The sequence below is a fragment of the Schistocerca gregaria genome, chromosome 1 (assembly GCF_023897955.1).
Source record: "Schistocerca gregaria isolate iqSchGreg1 chromosome 1, iqSchGreg1.2, whole genome shotgun sequence".
In the NCBI taxonomy this organism is placed as follows: domain Eukaryota; kingdom Metazoa; phylum Arthropoda; class Insecta; order Orthoptera; family Acrididae; genus Schistocerca; species Schistocerca gregaria.
Genome location: NC_064920.1, coordinates 680,023,095 through 680,041,471, shown reverse-complemented (window position 1 = coordinate 680,041,471; position 18,377 = coordinate 680,023,095). Strand labels below are relative to the sequence as shown.

Below are 18,377 nucleotides of genomic sequence, written 5' to 3'. Positions count from 1 at the left end.
CTATTATTTCAGGCTCTTCAGCATTTCGGCAGCAACAAACCCGTACCATTCTTCCTTTCTTTGTATATGTTCATTATCCCCGGTTAATTTTATTTTGTATGAGTCCCACACTCTTCTTCAATATCCTAGGATGGTTTTGCTGAGTGATTACGTTTTGCCAGTATCCTACCAATGAAACAAAGTCTACCACCTGCTTTACGTACGACTTGCCCTATGCTACTAGTCTGCTACCCATTCTTTCAAATTCGTACACCCAGATATTTGTATGAGTTGACCGATTCCAGTTGTGACTCGTTGATAAAATCTTTACACCACTTTGAAATTTTATCAAGATCCCATTGAATATCTGTGCTGCTTTTTTTTTCAGAAAGCACTACATTATGATAAATGCATCGTCAACGGAAAGTTAGAGATTACTATTAACATTATCTACAAGGTCATTAATGTACAGCATTAATAGCAAGGGTTCCAACACATTTCCTGGTGTACACCTAATACGCTCCTGCATCTCTCAGTGACTCCCCGTGCAAGGTAATAGGCTGTCTCCTCCCTGCCAAGAAATCCTGTATCCAGTCGCAAATTCCGCTTCATACCCCATACGATCGTACTTTCCTTTCTAAGCGTTGATGTGATACTGTATCAAATGTTTTTCGGAAGTCAAGAAATTCTGTATTTACCTGATTACATGGATCCGTGGGTTTCAGGAAGTCGTCTGTGAACACTGAGAGATCGGTTTCGTCAAACACATATGGGCTGTAGCTTCTGCACCGCATAGTAAGGAGCAAGTCTGGTTGGAATGGCTGCCCACTGATTGTTGTATTCCAATATTGAACTGACACACAACTTCCTGCACTGCATCCGCTTTACCTGCAGTTGAAAGCCGCTATAGCCGACGATGACCCTCGTCAGGACACATTCCCAAATCACTTGACTGTGGCAGCAGAGGTTTTTTCCGACTCGAGGTATTTGCAATTCGTGCCTCAGTTGTCTCCACGTCCAAAGCCTAAGCAAGGAATGAAGGAAGAAGGGAGGGAGGGAATATTAAGTGTAGCGTCTCGTGGCGATGAGGTCATGTGAGACAAACTTCAAGTTCGGATTGGGTAAGGACAAGAAGGAAATCTGCTGTGACTGTTCAATGGAACCATCCCAGATGTTATGTTAAACGATGTAGGGAAACAAAAGAAAATTTAAATGAGAGTCACTGGACTAGAATTTGAACCTTACTAATCCCGTTTGCAAGCCAATGGATTAACTGTGCTGTCGAAGATGAGTGACGAGCAAATGACAAGATAGATAGAAACTGTTGGAGATCTGACTGATCGAGGTTACCTACCGAAATCCGTCCTTTATGCAAACCATCACCTCAGTGGGTGTGGATGGATGGTACCGGTGTGATACAGGCTTCACATCACCATTAATGGAATGGTATTTATTGAAACTCTTAAGACCCTACTATACTCTTAAGGCAAGGGAAAAAAATAAAAAAACGACGAAGGACAGATACAGAATTATTCGAATGAGACTGAAATCGGTAGATGTGATGTACATGTACAGACAAACAAATGATCGTAATTTCAGAAAAAATGGATGATTTATTCCAGAGAAAGAACTTCACAAATTGAGCAAGTGAACGAGGCGTTGGTCCACCTCTGGCTCTTATGCAAACAGTTATTCGGCTTGGCATTGACTGATTGATTTGTTGGATGTCCGCCTGAGAAACATCGTCCGAAATTCTGTCCAACTGGAGTGTTGAGTAGTCAAAATCGCGAGATGCTTGGAGGGCCCTGCCCATAATGCTCCAAGCATTCTCAATTTGGTAGAGATCTGGCGACCTTGCTGGCAGGGTTCGGCAAGCAAGAAGACAAGCAGTAGACACTGTCGTCATTGTCGGGCGAGCATTACCTTGTAAGTCAAGGACGACTCTCCATGGAGGGCTACAAAACAGGGAGTAGAATATCGTCGACGTACCGCTGTGCTGTAAGGGTACGGTGGATGACAACCAAAGGTTTCTACTGTGATAAGAAATGGCACCCCAGACCATTACTCCTAGTTGTCGAGCTTTATGCTGGGTGACAATCAGGTTGGTGTCCCACCGCTGTCCACGGCGTCTCCAGGTGCGTCTTCGGCCTGGAATCTCTTTGACTGGAGTAGTCTTCGGTGATGAGTCCCGATTGGAACTGAGCCCTGATAACCAGAAAAGACGTGTCTGGAGACGCCCTGGACAGCGGCAGGATACCAACCTGATTGTCACCTACCATAAGACTCGACAACTAGGAGCTGTGCGTCGTCGTCGTCGTTGTTGTTGTTGTTGTTATTGTTTTTCCAGCTTAGAATGTACAATCACCGTTGACAGTGCAAGTTAATGGCATCGTTGAGCAATGTTTTCGACAGCAAATGATTGATCAAAAGTAAGTTTTTGCTTATTATTCTTGAATATCAAACTATCAAAGTTAAGTACTATGAGATGGGTTAGAAACAGCCTCTGTCAGACACCTTGTGGGTTACGTCAGAGTGAAATAGGGCTATAGGACTGGAAAGTGGCGTCTATCTCACGATACAAGCCACCAGCTCACCCACTATGAGCCACATTCACAAGTAAGCTCAGCAGTCAAAATAGTACTCACCCTCTTACAACAAAACAGGAGTGACTTAGGACCACTGTAGATTATGTAGCAGTGGGTCATTCGACCTTTCACCGCTTAAGTAAGTTATGTCAGTAATGTGGTGTGGGTCCTCCCAAGTAGGCGCGCGGTCTAACGCGCTGCTTCCCGGGCGGGAAGGCGTGCCAATCCCCAGCACGATTTGTGTCGAGGTCCAGTGTGCCGGCCAGCCTGGGGGTGGTATTTAAGGTGGTTTCCCATCTGCCCCGGCGAATGCGGGCTGGTTACCCTTGTTCCGCCTCAGTTACACTATGTCAGCGACTGCTGCACAAACACTGTCTCCACGTACGCGCACACCTTAATTACTCTACCAAGCAAACATTTGGGGTTACATTCGTCTGGTATGAGACGCTCCTGGGTGGGTTTCACTGGGGGCCGAATCGCACAATAACCCTGTGTTCGGTGTGGGGCGGCGGCGAGGTGAGTGGACTGCTGTGGCCTGTTGTGGGGGTGTGGACCACTGAGGCTATGGCGGGTCGAAGCCTCTCCGTCGTTTCTAGGTCCCCGGTTCCATACGCAATACACAATGTCGTGTGGTGTGTTCGTGCTAGTCAATTGTTTGGAATTAACACAGTAAGATGAATCTACGTAGAGATGTGAATGGCAGAAAGAAGGTGCATGTTTAGTCGTGTCCATGACCACACCGAGAATGGAGTAGCCCGACTTGCTGGTGTATCAAGGTGGACTGTCCAACGTGTCTACAGGGAATAGTGTACACCCACAGATATGTAATCCAGCGTCAGAACGGTGCTGGCAAACAGATCCCAATCGAAAGGGATCCGAGACTTGTGTCACACCTTGTCAATCACAATAGCTTTCAAACTCAGTGAAAATTGCTGTTGTCACTTAGTGCAGGTCCATTCCAACCAGTTGCCGAGCGAACGTTGCGGATGGAATGCACGTTTGAAATCGAGTATCATGAATAAAACCATTGCTCGCAGCGGCACAGAAATCCGCATATGTTCAAGCGGCCAAACAGCACAGAAACTGCGTGGCAGCTGACAGGTGGCTTGTAGTAGGAGTTTTGAGGAGATACTGATACCTGTTACGTTCTGACACAGCCATCTGTATCTACATATATACTCCTCGAGCCACCGTACTGTGTGTGGCGGAGGGTCCCAGTACCACTATTAGTGATTTCTTTTCCTTTTCTACTCGCAAACAGAGCGAAGGAAAACGACTTTCTATATACCTTCGTATGAGTTACAATTTCTCGTATCTCGTCTACGCGGTCGTTACACGAAATGTATGTTGCTGAGAGTGGACTCTTTCTGCAGTCAGCCTCAGATGCTGGTTCTCTAAATTTTTTCCAATAGCGTTCCTCGAAAAGGACGTCGCGTTCCCTCCAGGTATTCGCATTCGAGTTCCCAAAGCATCTCCGTAATACTAGGGTCTTGTTCCAATCCACCAGTAACAAATCTAGCAGCCGGCCTTTGAATTTGCTTCGATGTCTTTCTTCAAACCGGCCTGCGCTGATCACAAACGCTCTAGCATTACTCCAGAAGAGATCGCACTAGTGTCCTATATGCGTTCTTCGTTACAAATAATCCACACTTCCCCTAAATTCTTCCAGCAAACCGAAGTCGACCATTCGCCTTTCCTACCACAATCCTCAGATGCTCGTTCCATTTCATGTCGCTTCCCACCATTACGCCCAGATTTTTAAACAATCTGACTTCGTCAAGCGGGACACCACTAATGCTGTATCGGGAAATTACAGATTTGTTTTCCTACTCGTTCGCATTAACTCATATTTTTCTACATTTAGAACCAGAAAGTTCGTTTAAGTCATCTTGCATCCTCGTACAGTCACTCAACTTCGACACCTTCCCGTACACAACAGCATCATCAGCAAACAACCGCAGATTGCTGTACACCAGATCATTTATGTACTTAGAAAATATAGCGGTTCTTTTACACTCCCCTTAGGCACTCCTGACAAAACCCTTGTCTCTAATGAACTCTGGCCGTCGAGGACTCCATGATGGGGTAGGACGTCAAACGGGCCGATTTGTAGCAGGAGAGTCACCACAGGACATTTTAATTTTTACTGCCTATACTTTTACAAATAAATTCATAAAACTTTGTCACCAGGACTAGGAAGGATTGGGGACTAACACTCATCGCAGTGGAAGTTCAAAAACGTAGCAAAATACCTTTTTTTTACATGTGAAATTTCATCATTTTTTCACTTATTACTGGCTGCATTTGTTGCCATAGGTACACTTTTCTTCCTAAGTAAGAGAGATTCTTCGATGAATTTTTCATAACATACAAATAGTAGTTACAGGTGTATCTATTAAAAAACTGTGGAAAAAGTTGAGATAATTAACTATAAAACTTGAATATTTTCTAAATATGAAGTTTAAAATGCAACAGTTCATTCATTTTATCATAAATTAAATAACTTCTAAGACTTTCATACACCTGTAACTATGGTTTGTATGCTGTGCAAAAACCATCGAAGAATCTCTTACTTAGGAATAAAAGTGTACCTATAGCAACAAATGCGGCCAGTAGTAAGTGAAAAAAAGATGAAATTTCACATGTAAAAAATGTGTTTTGTTTCGTTTTTGAGCTTCCACTGCTTTGAGTATGAATCCTGAATCCTTCCTGGTTATGCTGTTAAAGTTCTATGAATTTATTTGTAAAAGTATAGACAGTGCAAATTAAAATGTCTTGCGGTGCCTCTCCTGCTCCAAGTCGGCCCGTTTGACGTCCTACCCCCCTTAATAAGTCTTCGAGCCGTTCGAATATCTGTGTACATATTCCATATACTTGTACCTTCGTAATATGATATCATTTTTATTTTATGTAATGTAGTAAGATGTTCGTTGAATTTATCGATGTAATGTAAACAAATATGTTTTTGTTTACTGTTTGTTGTTTCGAAAGGCTATTGAGACTGACTAAACTGTCGGAACTAGTTTAGCCAATAGACAATATTCTCATTATTTTATATGTTTTCCAACGCTCCTTAGTTTACCTACCATCTCCATGAAACAATATTTGTGTGAGCATTTGATGATAAAGCGGTGGAACAGCGGTGAAACGCAGCCCTCAATTTTCCCACAGTCGGGTAGCTCTAAGGTATCTGATTCTCAGTTCAGGGCTTCAGACGGATGCGGCATACCTGAAGAAACTTGTGAACTCTCTTCCTCGCTGAACTGAGGTCATTATCGCGGTTAGGGTCGATGTTATAGGGTATCAGCGTGGAGTCTCCTGGGGGAGACTAATCTTTCGAGCGGTATGGTTTACTTTTGTAAAAGTCGGGTAGTAATAGTCGAACACCCATCGTAATTTCAGTTTCTAGGCAGCGACCGTCGAACGTTTTTATTCAGGAGCCAATACTGACGTTGTGTGGGTGGCACCTTGGGCCGCATATGTACCGATCTTATTATTAGCTGGTTACGTACGTAAATTACATTGAAGAGGCAGAGAAACTGGTACGTCTGCCTAAGATCGTGAAGGGCCCCCGCGATCACTCAGAAGTGCCGCAACACGACGTGGCTTGGGCTTGACTAACGCATGAAGTAGTGCTGGAGGGAACTGACACCACGAATCCTGCAGGGCCGTCCATGCATCCGTAAGAAAATATACCAGATATCCTCAGTAATGTTCATGTCTGGGAAGTTTGGTGGCCAGCGGAAGTGTTTACTCTTATTTTCATCTATACATTACATCTATGAAGTGCGTACAGTTATTTCTGAACCGTCCTGAATGATGCAGGTGAGAACTGCTGACCGCGGACAGCATTTTGATGACCACTGATGTCGAGGCTCCTGCCTTTCGTCAGGTTGCACACATATCGAGCATTAAAAGACGTGTAAAATCAATTTAAATAATTTAGCTAATGTATCCAGTGGCTCTCTTAATACTGGTTGAATTGTATCGTGACCAATTTGAGGGGTTCAGAGCTTTCTTTTTTAAATTTTTGTATCCTTTGTTTTACGATACCAATTAACAAAGTCTAATATGCACCTTGCACTTGACATTAGGATATGTAGCTGACTGGCGCTCTTTCCGCAGCCAGGGAGATGTCGGAAGAAGAATTTCCGGCTGCGGCCGCGGAGCCGGGGTCTGAGCCGGGGTCTGAGCCGGCGTCTGAGCCGCCGCCGATGGAGGGTGGGGAGCAGCCGCCTGCGCCGGAAGGCACGGAGGAATCCAAGCCCAAGTACCGGCCCGCCAGGGATCCCGACCGCCCGCTCAAGTTCCGCTACTGGAACCGCCCAACCAACCTCCAGTACAAGTATCTCTACGACTACCGCCACAACTACTACTCCGACGTCATCGACTATCTAGACAACAGGTGCGCTGCCTCCTTGCACACAACACTATTACAATACACCACTGCCTGACAAAAAAAGTAAAGCACCCAGAGGAGAAGGGCAAACAAAGTAAAACGCCACGTGCTGAGAACGTATGTGATGTTAATTCTTTAATTACAATATCGAGACAAATATACAAAAAACATGGCAGTATGAAGCTCCCTTATCACACTGCACCTCTACCCCGCGGCCCTCTGGCCTGGTTGCGTGCACACATCCATTTGGGAAGAGAGTCATAAAGCTGGCACACGACTGTCCTAAAAATGGTTCAAATGGCTCTGAGCACTAAGGGACTTAACATCTGTGGTCATCAGTCCCCTAGAACTTAGAACTACTTAAACCTAACTAACCTAAGGACATCACACACATCCATGCCCGAGGCAGGATTCGAACCTGCGACCGTAGCAGTCGCACGGTTCCGGACTGATCGCCTAGAACCGCTAGACCACCGCGGCCGGCGACTGTCCTAACTGCTCCTCGATTTCTCGGATACTGGCACAGAACAGAGTGGATGTCCGAATCGGTCCAATACGTGTTCTATAGGGGGGGAGACCTGAGGAGAGCAACTGCTCTCCTCAGGAGTACCTCAACATCAAGCAGACAGTTCATAAAGAAAGGTGCCTCGTGTGGGCGAGTATTTTCCTATCGAAAAATGGCACTACGATAGTGTTACCTGAAAGGCAACACATGAGGACGTGGGACCTCTGTGATTTACCGTCGTTCTATCAGCGTTCTCCCAGTTACTACCAGCCGTGAACTGAGTTCATACTCGATGCCGACTATACCATTACGCTAAACAAGAAGTCGTCGCCATATTCACTGACGATGGTCATCCGCCGTACTGCAAAATCGCTATTAATCGGTAAATACAATACAATGCCATTGATCAGCAGTCCATGTTTCCCATTAACGGTTCCACTAAAAATGCAGCCCGTCTGCGTCGTGGTGTTAAGGGCAACACTGGGCCAGTGTTATATCCGAATGTCCCACAAATCTGGAGATTTCACAATTTGATCAGTCTGCCAAATGGAGACCAGGTGCTGATACCGTTGTCTCACAAGAGGACGCAGAATCGCCAGTCCTTAATAGCGATCACTCAACATCCGACTCTATTCACGCCCCTGCCAAGCCTGGTAACAAAGTTAAATACAAACAACACCACTGCACTCTGGTGGCCGTTCAACTCCTCACAGAGAACTGCAACTCTCTAACCATTTACATACCCACTGATGGTGTATATGTGTACGAACTTACACTGACGTCCGAACATGTCTTCTGGGTACTTCGCTTCTTCCGTCAGGCAGTGCACATTTATTAATTTATTTACTTGTTTTCATTTCTCTAGTTGCATACCTAGAAACAAAAACCAACTGCACAGGTTTTTTTTTTACTTGTTGTTTTTTAGTGTCTTCAGTCTTCTGACTGGTTTGATGCAGCCCGCCACGAATTCCTCCCTTGTGCCAACCTCTCCATCTCAGAGTAGCACTTGCAACCTATGTCCTCAATTACTTGCTGTATGTATTCCAATCTCTGTCTTCCACTCCAGTTTTTGCCCCGTACAGATCCCTCTAGTGCCATGGAAGTCATCCCTTCATGTCTTAACAGATGTCCTATCATCCTGTCCCTTCTCCTTATCAGTGTTTTCCACATATTACTTTCCTCTTCGATTCTGCACAGAACCGCCTCATTCCTTACCTTATCAGTCCACCTAATCAACATTCGTCTGTAGCACCACATCTCAAATGCTTCGACTCTCTTCTGTTCCTGTTTTCCCATAGTCCATGTTTCACTACCATACAATGCTTACTCCAGACGTACTTTCTCAGAAATTTCTTCCTCGAATTAAGGCAAGTATTTGATATTAGTAGACTTCTCTTGGCCAGGAATGCCCTTTTTGCCATCGCTAGTCTGCTTTTGATGTCATCCTTGCTCCGTCCGTCATTGGTTATTTTACTGCCTTGGTAGCAGAATTCCTTAACTTCATCTACTTCGTGACCATCAATGCTGATGTTAAGTTTCTCGCTTTTCTCATTTCCACTACTTTTCATTACCTTCGTCTTTCTTCGATTTATTCTCAGTCCATACTCTATACTCATTAGACTGTTCATTCCGTTCAGCAGATCATGTAATTCTTCTTCACTTTCACTCAAGATACCAATGTCATCTGCGAATCCTGTCATTGATATCCGTTCACCTTGAATTTTAATTCCACTCCTGAACCTTTCTTTTATTTCCATCATCGCTTCTTCGATGTACAGACTGAACAGTAGGGGCGAGAGGCTACATCCTTGTCTTACACCCTTTTTAATACGATCACTTCGTTCTTGGTCGTCCATCTTATTATTCCCTCTTGGCTGTTGTACATATTGTTTATGACCCGTCTCTCCCTGTAGCTTACCCCTACTTTTTCAGAATTTCGAACATCTTGCACCACTTTAGATTGTCGAACGCTTTTCCCAGGTCGACAAATCCTTTTCTTTAGCCTTGCTTCCATTATCAGCCGTAACGTCAGAATTGCCTCTCTCGTGCCTTTACTTTTCCTGAAGCCAAACTGATCGTCATCTAGCGCATCCTCAAAGTTTCTTTTCCCTTCTTCTGTATATTATTCTTGTGAGCAACTTAGATGCATGAGCTGTTAAGCTGATTGTGCGGTAATTCTTGCACTTGTCAGCTCATGCCGTCTTCGAAATTGTGTGGATGATGCTTTTCCGAAAGACAGATGGTATTCTACACACCAACGTAAATAGTCGTTTTGTTGCCACTTCGCCCAATGATTTTAAAAATTCTGATGCAGTGTTATCTATCCCTTCTACCTTATTTGATCTTGATATAAATGAGAATAACAGAGAATATAAACGAGAACAGAAAATATAAATGAGAACAGAAAATATAAATGAGAATAACAGAAGAAAAAATTACAAAACAAAATGAATTCTACCAGTAAAAACTGATTATCTACAACAGTCTCAAATTAGTCTACATCTAAATGAAAACAATCCTTTGATCTGGATATCAACCAGCAGTAAGTTCGTTTTATCAAAGCATAGTTTGATTCTCTGTTTCGCCATGAGGCATGCTACTAGTTTCCAGATACGTTATCTGTCATTATTTGACATATACTCCTGGAAATTGAAATAAGAACACCGTGAATTCATTGTCCCAGGAAGGGGAAACTTTATTGACACATTCCTGGGGTCAGATACATCACATGATCACACTGACAGAACCACAGGCACATAGACACAGGCAACAGAGCATGCACAATGTCGGCACTAGAGTACAGTGTATATCCACCTTTCGCAGCAATGCAGGCTGCTATTCTCCCATGGAGACGATCGTAGAGATGCTGGATGTAGTCCTGTGGAACGGCTTGCCATGCCATTTCCACCTGGCGCCTCAGTTGGACCAGCGTTCGTGCTGGACGTGCAGACCGCATGAGACGACGCTTCATCCAGTCCCAAACATGCTCAATGGGGGACAGATCCGGAGATCTTGCTGGCCAGAGTAGTTGACTTACACCTTCTAGAGCACGTTGGGTGGCACGGGATACATGCGGACATTGTATTGTCCTGTTGGAACAGCAAGTTCCCTTGCCGGTCTAGGAATGGTAGAACGATCGGTTCGATGACGGTTTGGATGTACCGTGCACTATTCAGTGTCCCCTCGACGATCACCAGAGGTGTACGGCCAGTGTAGGAGATCGCTCCCCACACCATGATGCCGGGTGTTGGCCCCGTGTGCCTCGGTCGTATGCAGTCCTGATTGTGGCGCTCACCTGCACGGCGCCAAACACGCATACGACCATCATTGGCACCAAGGCAGAAGCGACTCTCATCGCTGAAGACGACACGTCTCCATTCGTCTCTCCATTCACGCCTGTCGCGACACCACTGGAGGCGGGCTGCACGATGTTGGGGCGTGAGCGGAAGACGGACTAACGGTGTGCGGGACCGTAGCCCAGCTTCATGGAGACGGTTGCGAATGGTCCTCGCCGATACCCCAGGAGCAACAGTGTCCCTAATTTGTTGGGAAGTAGCGGTGCGGTCCCCTACGGCACTGCGTAGGATCCTACGGTCTTGGCGTGCATCCGTGCGTCGCTGCGGTCCGGTCCCAGGTCGACGGGCACGTGCACCTTCCGCCGACCACTGGCGACAACATCGATGTACTGTGGAGACCTCACGCTCCACGTGTTGAGCAATTCGGCGGTACGTCCACCCGGCCTCCCGCATGCCCACTATACGCCCTCGCTCAAAGTCCGTCAACTGCACATACGGTTCACGTCCACGCTGTCGCGGCATGCTACCAGTGTTAAAGACTGCGATGGAGCTCCGTATGCCACGGCAAACTGGCTGACACTGACGGCGGCGGTGCACAAATGCTGCGCAGCTAGCGCCATTCGACGGCCAACACCGCGGTTCCTGGTGTGTGCGCTGTGCCGTGCGTGTGATCATTGCTTGTACAGCCCTCTCGCAGTGTCCGGAGCAAGTATGGTGGGTCTGACACACCGGTGTCAATGTGTTCTTTTTTCCATTTCCAGGAGTGTATAATATACTCTTGCTCTATAATACTCAAGTCCTTGTATTTAGTTACATTGGTACGTAACGTATCACAGTGATTGTTTTGCACCTTATGTGGACTATTACAGCTTGGTACCAGCTCGCATGGTGCGTCGACCAAACGGCACCTCACGCGTATGTCCGTTTCCCGCAACTCTTGTAGGCTGTTTCCAGAACGAGGCGCTGCTCTCATGCTTCCCACTTTTCCCCGAAACTCGCAGATTAGCAGCCACTTGGAGTGGGCGGTGATGGGTTCTTCGTTGATCTGCATCCGCATGCGTTCCAAATATTATACCACCTGTTGCACCTTAATACTTATGTACCAATTTGAATTAATGATACAGTTATTTGAATATGCCGTGTGCCGTTTATTCAAATGGCTCTGAGCACTATGGGACTTAACTTCTGAGGTCATCAGTCCCCTAGAACTTAGAACTACTTAAACCTAACTGACCTAAGGACATCACACACATCCATGCCCGATGCAGGAGTCGAACCTGCGACCGTAGCGGTCGTGCGGTTCCAGACTGTAGCGCCTAGAACCACTCGGCTACCCCGGCCGGTATGTGCCGTTTATTGCCAACAGTTGATACATCACATTGCATTGAGAATTACACGTACAGTATCATATTTAACTTCTTGTGAGGTGTTATTTAGTATGTTTCTCGTGCCACAGCGTGTAACTTACAGGCAACATCTGTGACTTTAGATATTTATTTCTTACTACTTCTCTTGGACGGTACTAAGGTCGTTCGTAAGTACCACTGATGCTCTTCCTCCTAGCTTAGGGTCGTCTTGATGCCAGCCTCATTTGTGCTGCCTACATTGTCTAGTATCTTCTTGTGACTGGATCTTATCATCTCACATACTATTCCAATTCACGTTGCGATGCGTATCAGGATAAACTGTTTCATACCTCATATATCTCCAGTCCATAATTGTATTATAAACGCTATTATTTCTCAACAGTTCTCTCTTTCACTGCAGCATATATCTTGACATCACCTACACGACCTGCCTGTGCAGAATATTTTCGGAGGAAACGGATTTTCATAAAAGAAGGCCGGATTTGCGCATAGGCCAGATAGGCCTGTGCCTAGGGTGCTCATAGAAAACTCGGCACCGGGAGAGCATTAACGGCGTTTGACTTTTCGGTAGACTTGGCCACCCACATGAAAACAGAATTACATGTAATTTGTAAAAAAAAAAAAAAAAAAAAAAAAAAATTGGTTCAAATGGCTCTGAGCACTATGGGACTCAACTGCTGTGGTCATTAGTCCCCTAGAACTTAGAACTACTTAAACCTAACTGACCTAAGGACATCACACACATCCATGCCCGATGCAGGATTCGAACCTGCGACCGTAGCAGTCGCACGGTTCCGGACTGCGCGCCTAGAACCGCGAGACCACCGCGGCCGGCGTAATTTGTAAACACAGAAGGTAAACACTCATTGGTGAAACTGCAGAGATCACACTTTAAATTTGTCCCATTTTAGATTCGCTTTGACAAAGTTCTTGGTACAGAGTGACGCAGAATGGGCATTGCATCCATTTATTACAACTGTCACGTAGTGTCTCATTCATTATTGAGTTCAGTAGGAGAACTATTGTTAATGTCGCTGGCGACAGATGCTATATAGGGTAAAGTTATCTAATTTGGAGATAAGCCCTGTAATTCTATAAATAATTAGGTGATTAGCCATATACTACTGCGGAAAATGATTATGCGACTTAGGTTTGTACGTGTACGATGTAATAACAGCAATATCATAGCATTAGGTTTCATTTTGGTGGGGTTGAGGATATTTAAATGGAAACACTACAACTGTACCTAACTTGTTGACAAGGGTAGCTAATTTTGTGATATGGATTCTTAATTTGGTGACGCATTAACGTAAATTATAAATAGGCCTACGTTAAAATTATTTATATATCTCTGAACATTTTTACTAGACAATCAAAATGAACATAATAAATCAAGAAAATTATAATAAATTACACATTTATAATAAAAATAACTTTATAAAAGTAACTTCAATTCAAATAGCAAGTAAATTGTTAAGGGTTCAAAGTTGAGCACCGTTAATTTAACACCACATATTGAAAGAGTACTTATTCCTGTCCAAGCAATGTCACCTCACTCATTGGTGAAACTGCAGAGATCACACTTGTAAATTTGTCCCATTGCAGATTCGCTTTGGCAAAGTTCTTGGTAGGGAGAGAGGCAGAATGGGCATTGCGCCCCTTTCTTACCATTTTTTTAATCTTTCGTCTGAATTTTGAATATTGGCCCCCACATGTGCCATAAGTTCAGTCATTATCATTGAATTTTTTTTAAGCATTTCTACCTTTTGTTTACCTCATTCCGGAAGGTCTAACTGAATCCGAAACAGTGCTTCCTCTCCATTTGCTAGTTCATGGACTACTCATCGCCAGAGCTCTTTATTCATATCCATTTATGAGCCTAGCCATTGGGTCAACAATCCTTGCTCTTGTGATCTTCCTTCTTACTTTTCCTGCTCGTGTTCTTGGTATACTGTCAACTGGAGGCAATGAGGTTGGTGAGGTTCGTGCCATTTCAGTAACATCTGCCTGCGAACTCCCATTTGATGATTTGCGTGCAAGAATTACTACACCTACCTGTGTATCAGGACGTTCAGTGGCTTGGATGAAGCCAGTTTTTCTCGGGCAAAGGCATTTCGATCCAAGGGTATTATCCCACAGGACATGAAAGTATTTTTTGTTTCCTCCAGACAAAGCTTCGAGAATAGGCATCGTGAAGATGGTGCGGGAGTTTCTTTTATTTGCTTTCTCCTCTGGTTTTTTCCCCGTATAATCTTCCAGTTCATCTTTCCAAGTACTCTTAAGGGCCTTGTAAATGCCGACGTCCAGAGGTTGGAGCATGTGCGTAGTGTGAGAATGGAATGTAAGTAAACAGATGTCATTCTGAGTGGCAAGCTCAAGCACTTGTGGAGAAATATGTGCTCCGTGCGAATACATCAGCAATAGCGTATGTCGTGTTGAAACCAGGCTAAAAACAATTCTTTAGTAGTCCACCAGTTTTCAGATGGACCAACCTGCGTGATCGGTAGACAGTCGCTCATGTAACCTTTATTCCACAGAGACCGTTTGAAAATTATAAATAGTGATATGCAACTCCCATTAGCAGAAACAGAGCTTACCAAATTCATAACCTCTCCCTGTTCTGCGTACGTATGTCTGTATAGTCTGTATACGTACTTCTTTCCAACCGCAGTTACAACCTTATTGGACTTGACGACAAACATCAACCCAGTTTCATCTATATTCCACAAATGATCTTCCATCTCGCTTAGGTTTCTTAAAGGGATATGAAGGTTTGTCAAAATATCGTCAATCGTAACAGTGTTAGACATGGAAGCCTAGTATGCCGATAAATTATCCGGCACGCACAAAGTGATCATATCGATGTTTATAACTGATCCATTACCTCTTGCTTGCAATTTGCTTTTCGTTGTTAAAAAGCTTCTCGCGATGAGTTGCACCTGCCGGTTCATACGCATCACCCTCACTTATTTGGCAGTTGTCCAAATCCCATATCTTGCATTTTAATTTTGTACTTCAGTCATTTCTGTTCTAATTCTGACTCTAAGGCGAATGGGCGACCCAGTTTCTCCAGACGGGTAGCCCCACCAGCATCTTGATTTGACCTTTTTAAAGAACTTCAGGGACCCCATTCTCTTTTGCACCGTTGTAAATGCTAATATGATTTTGCTAAACCATTCTTGCTGCCTTTAGCATTGCACTATACCTGTAGAAACGATAGCGTATTTGGACGATTACTGTTCATCGTTTCCACTTTAAAGCAAAAGATATAAATCACTCATACCTAAGTTGGTAGTACGACCTAATTTTCTGATAGCCTGAGCGAAAATATTTTTACTAAAGTAGCTTAGTTCTATGCATCTTTTGGTAATTATAGATAACAATTTAAACATAAATTATGATTTTTTGCATATATGTGTGTACGGTCACTTCTTAATTGTGTTTGAGACACCTTATTTTTTTTTAACAAAAATACTCATCCAATACGAAGAGTAACAATAAAGTAAGTAGAAAAATACACTTCGCGTAAGTTCCAGTAACATTCTGAGAATGGAATATACTTGACCGATTCTCTTTATGTCAATATATATTTAAGAAAAAAAAATATAAATTTACTGACAAGCTAAGTAAATTTACTGCTACAATACCGTGCGCTGTCTTTTCACATTTGCTAGAATCTACTAACAGTGATAAAAGGGTGGTTCCACTTGAGCAATGCAAAGACATTCTGCGCTATCTATGATCGGTGTCGCGAATTATTTGAGTCACTCCTAAGTTAACGAGAAATATATGAAATATGTTACAACCCATGTGTACCGCCAGATAGCTGCGCGGAGTGGCCGCGCAGTTAGAGACACCATGTCACGGATTGCGCGCTCCCTTCCGCCGAAGGTCCGAGTCCTCCCTCGGGCATGGGTGTGTGTGTTGTTCTTAGCATAGGTTAGTTTAAGCGGTGTGTAAGTCTAGGGACCGATGACCTCAGCAGTTTGGTCCCATAGGAATTCACACGCATTTGAACATTTGAATCGCCAGATAAGATTCCTTACCTGATTGTGTTTCTCATAACCTGCGTCCAAGTTGTCATTGCCTTGATCGTCACTTATCATCGCTGCGCGTTTTAGCTGTTATTCATTTTTAAAAGGTATTCTATGCAAGGCGATGAGCGACGTCGCAACTTTTAAGTATCCTCCATTATACACACATCAAAAAAAGTTTTGCATGACCCTGGATCCCAGAACTCCTGAAGACAGACGTTGACTGTGGATATTGTGTCACATACACAATCTCTTTGACTGTTCAGAGATGTCACTAAACCCGCCAAAAAACATAAACAACCATGCATGTGCAGCGCCTATTAGGCGGAGGGGTTCCGACAGCCGATCAGTTCCAGTCATTCCACCAGGAAGAAGGTACACGGCTTGTCTTATCTGTAGTTCAACCATGCCTAGACGGTCAAGACCGCTTTTCGCATTGATACTTTGTGCCAGGAAGGGCTCTCAACAAAGTTCCTGTCGATGACATGCCTCGCTCAAGACGCCCAAGGGCTACTACTGCATTGGATGACCGCTGCCTAGGGATTATGGCTCGGAGGAACCCTAACAGCAACGCCTACATGTTGAATAATGCTTTTCGTGCAGCCACAGGGCATCGTGTTACGACTCAAACTGTGCGCAATAGGTTACATGATGCGCAGCTTCACTACCAACGTCCATAGCGAGGTCCGTTTTTGCAACCACGACATCATGCATCACGGTACAGATGGGCCCAACAACATGCCGAATGAACCGCTCAGGATTGGCATCATTTTCTCTTCATCGATGAGTGACCCATGTGCCTTCAGACAGACAATCGTCGGAGACGTGTTTGAAGGCAACTGGGTCAGGCTGAACGCCTTAGACACACTGTCCGGCGAGTGCAGCAAGGTGGAGTTGTTTTGGGGCGGCATTATGTGGGGCCGACGTGCGGCGCTGGTGATCATAAAAGGCGCCGTAACGGCTGTACGGTACGTGAATGCCATTCTCTGACAGATAGTGCAACCATATCGGCAGCGTATTGGCAAGGCATTCGTGTTCATGGACGACAATTCGTGCCCCCATCGGGCACATCTTGTGAATGACTTCCTTCAGGATAACAGCATCGCTCGACTAGAGTGGCCAGCATGTTCTCCAGACATGAACAGTATCGAACATGCATGGGATAGATTGAAAAGGGCTGTTTATGGACGACGTGACCCACCAACCACTCTTAGGGATCTTCGCCGAATCGCCGTTGAGGGGTAGGACAATCTGGACCAACAGTGCTTTGATGAACTTATGAATAGTATGCCACGACGAATACAGGAATGCATCAATGCAAGGGGCGTGCTACTGGGTATTAGAAGTACCGACGTCTACAGCAGTCTGAATCACCACCTCTCAAGGTCTCGCTGTATGGTGGTACAACATGCAACGTGTGGTTTTCGTGAGCAATGAAAAGGGCGGAAATGATGTTTATGTTGATCTCTATTCCAATTTTCTGTACAGGTACCGGAACTCTCGGAACCGAGGTTATGCAAAACTTTTTTTGATGTGTGTATATATCTAAGAATTCCCATAGCCAGCAATGTCCCCCGATTAGTATCCAGTAGAACATGTGTGGGACGAGGCCAGATGTCAACTGTGACCCAGTGCCATTATCCATGGTATAAAGGACCGGTTACAACAATCATGGGCAGCTTGTCTCAGGAGGAAATACAGCGGCTATACGACATCCTTCCCAAAAGAATAAGTGCATCCATCCAGGCCAGAGGGATGCAACGTCATACTGATACGTAGGATCATACTCCAAAGGCTTCATAAATTTGAGTCATTTCTGTAATAACTGAATTAAAATCACATCACCTTTCCACCAGTAAAGTTTCATTACGTTTCCAACAAAACAATTATGAAAACTAAAGACATCGACAGTCGAAAACAAACAGTTGTGAGAGATGGGCACGCAAAGTCCCTGATCTAGGGCATCACCATCTGTAAATCCCGCTCTGACATTCAGAGGGTGTTAATAATATGGATTATTTTATAGAGTGAACATCTGATAAACATAAGGGAATTTCTTAAAATGTTGCGGGATGACAACAGTGGTTAAGACACTGGGCTCACACTCAAAACCCCATCTGGCCATCCAAATACAGTCTTATGCGTTTCCCATAAATACGTAGAGGCGAATGCTGTGATGGTCGTTGTCAAAATCACACTGCCAAATTACTAT

At 44.5% G+C, this 18,377-nt stretch overlaps 1 protein-coding gene across 2 annotated transcripts in view; it reads left to right on the top strand.

The window, feature by feature from the left end:
* LOC126363198 (flightin) overlaps positions 1–18,377 on the top strand; it is a 63,678-nt gene that overhangs the window by 24,443 nt on the left and 20,858 nt on the right. For both annotated transcript variants that reach the window (XM_050007945.1, XM_050007944.1), the window contains one exon: positions 6,690–6,969. In XM_050007945.1, coding sequence (XP_049863902.1) covers positions 6,698–6,969 — 272 coding nt within the window. In that variant the 5' untranslated portion in view covers positions 6,690–6,697. The remainder of the gene's footprint in view (positions 1–6,689; positions 6,970–18,377) is intronic.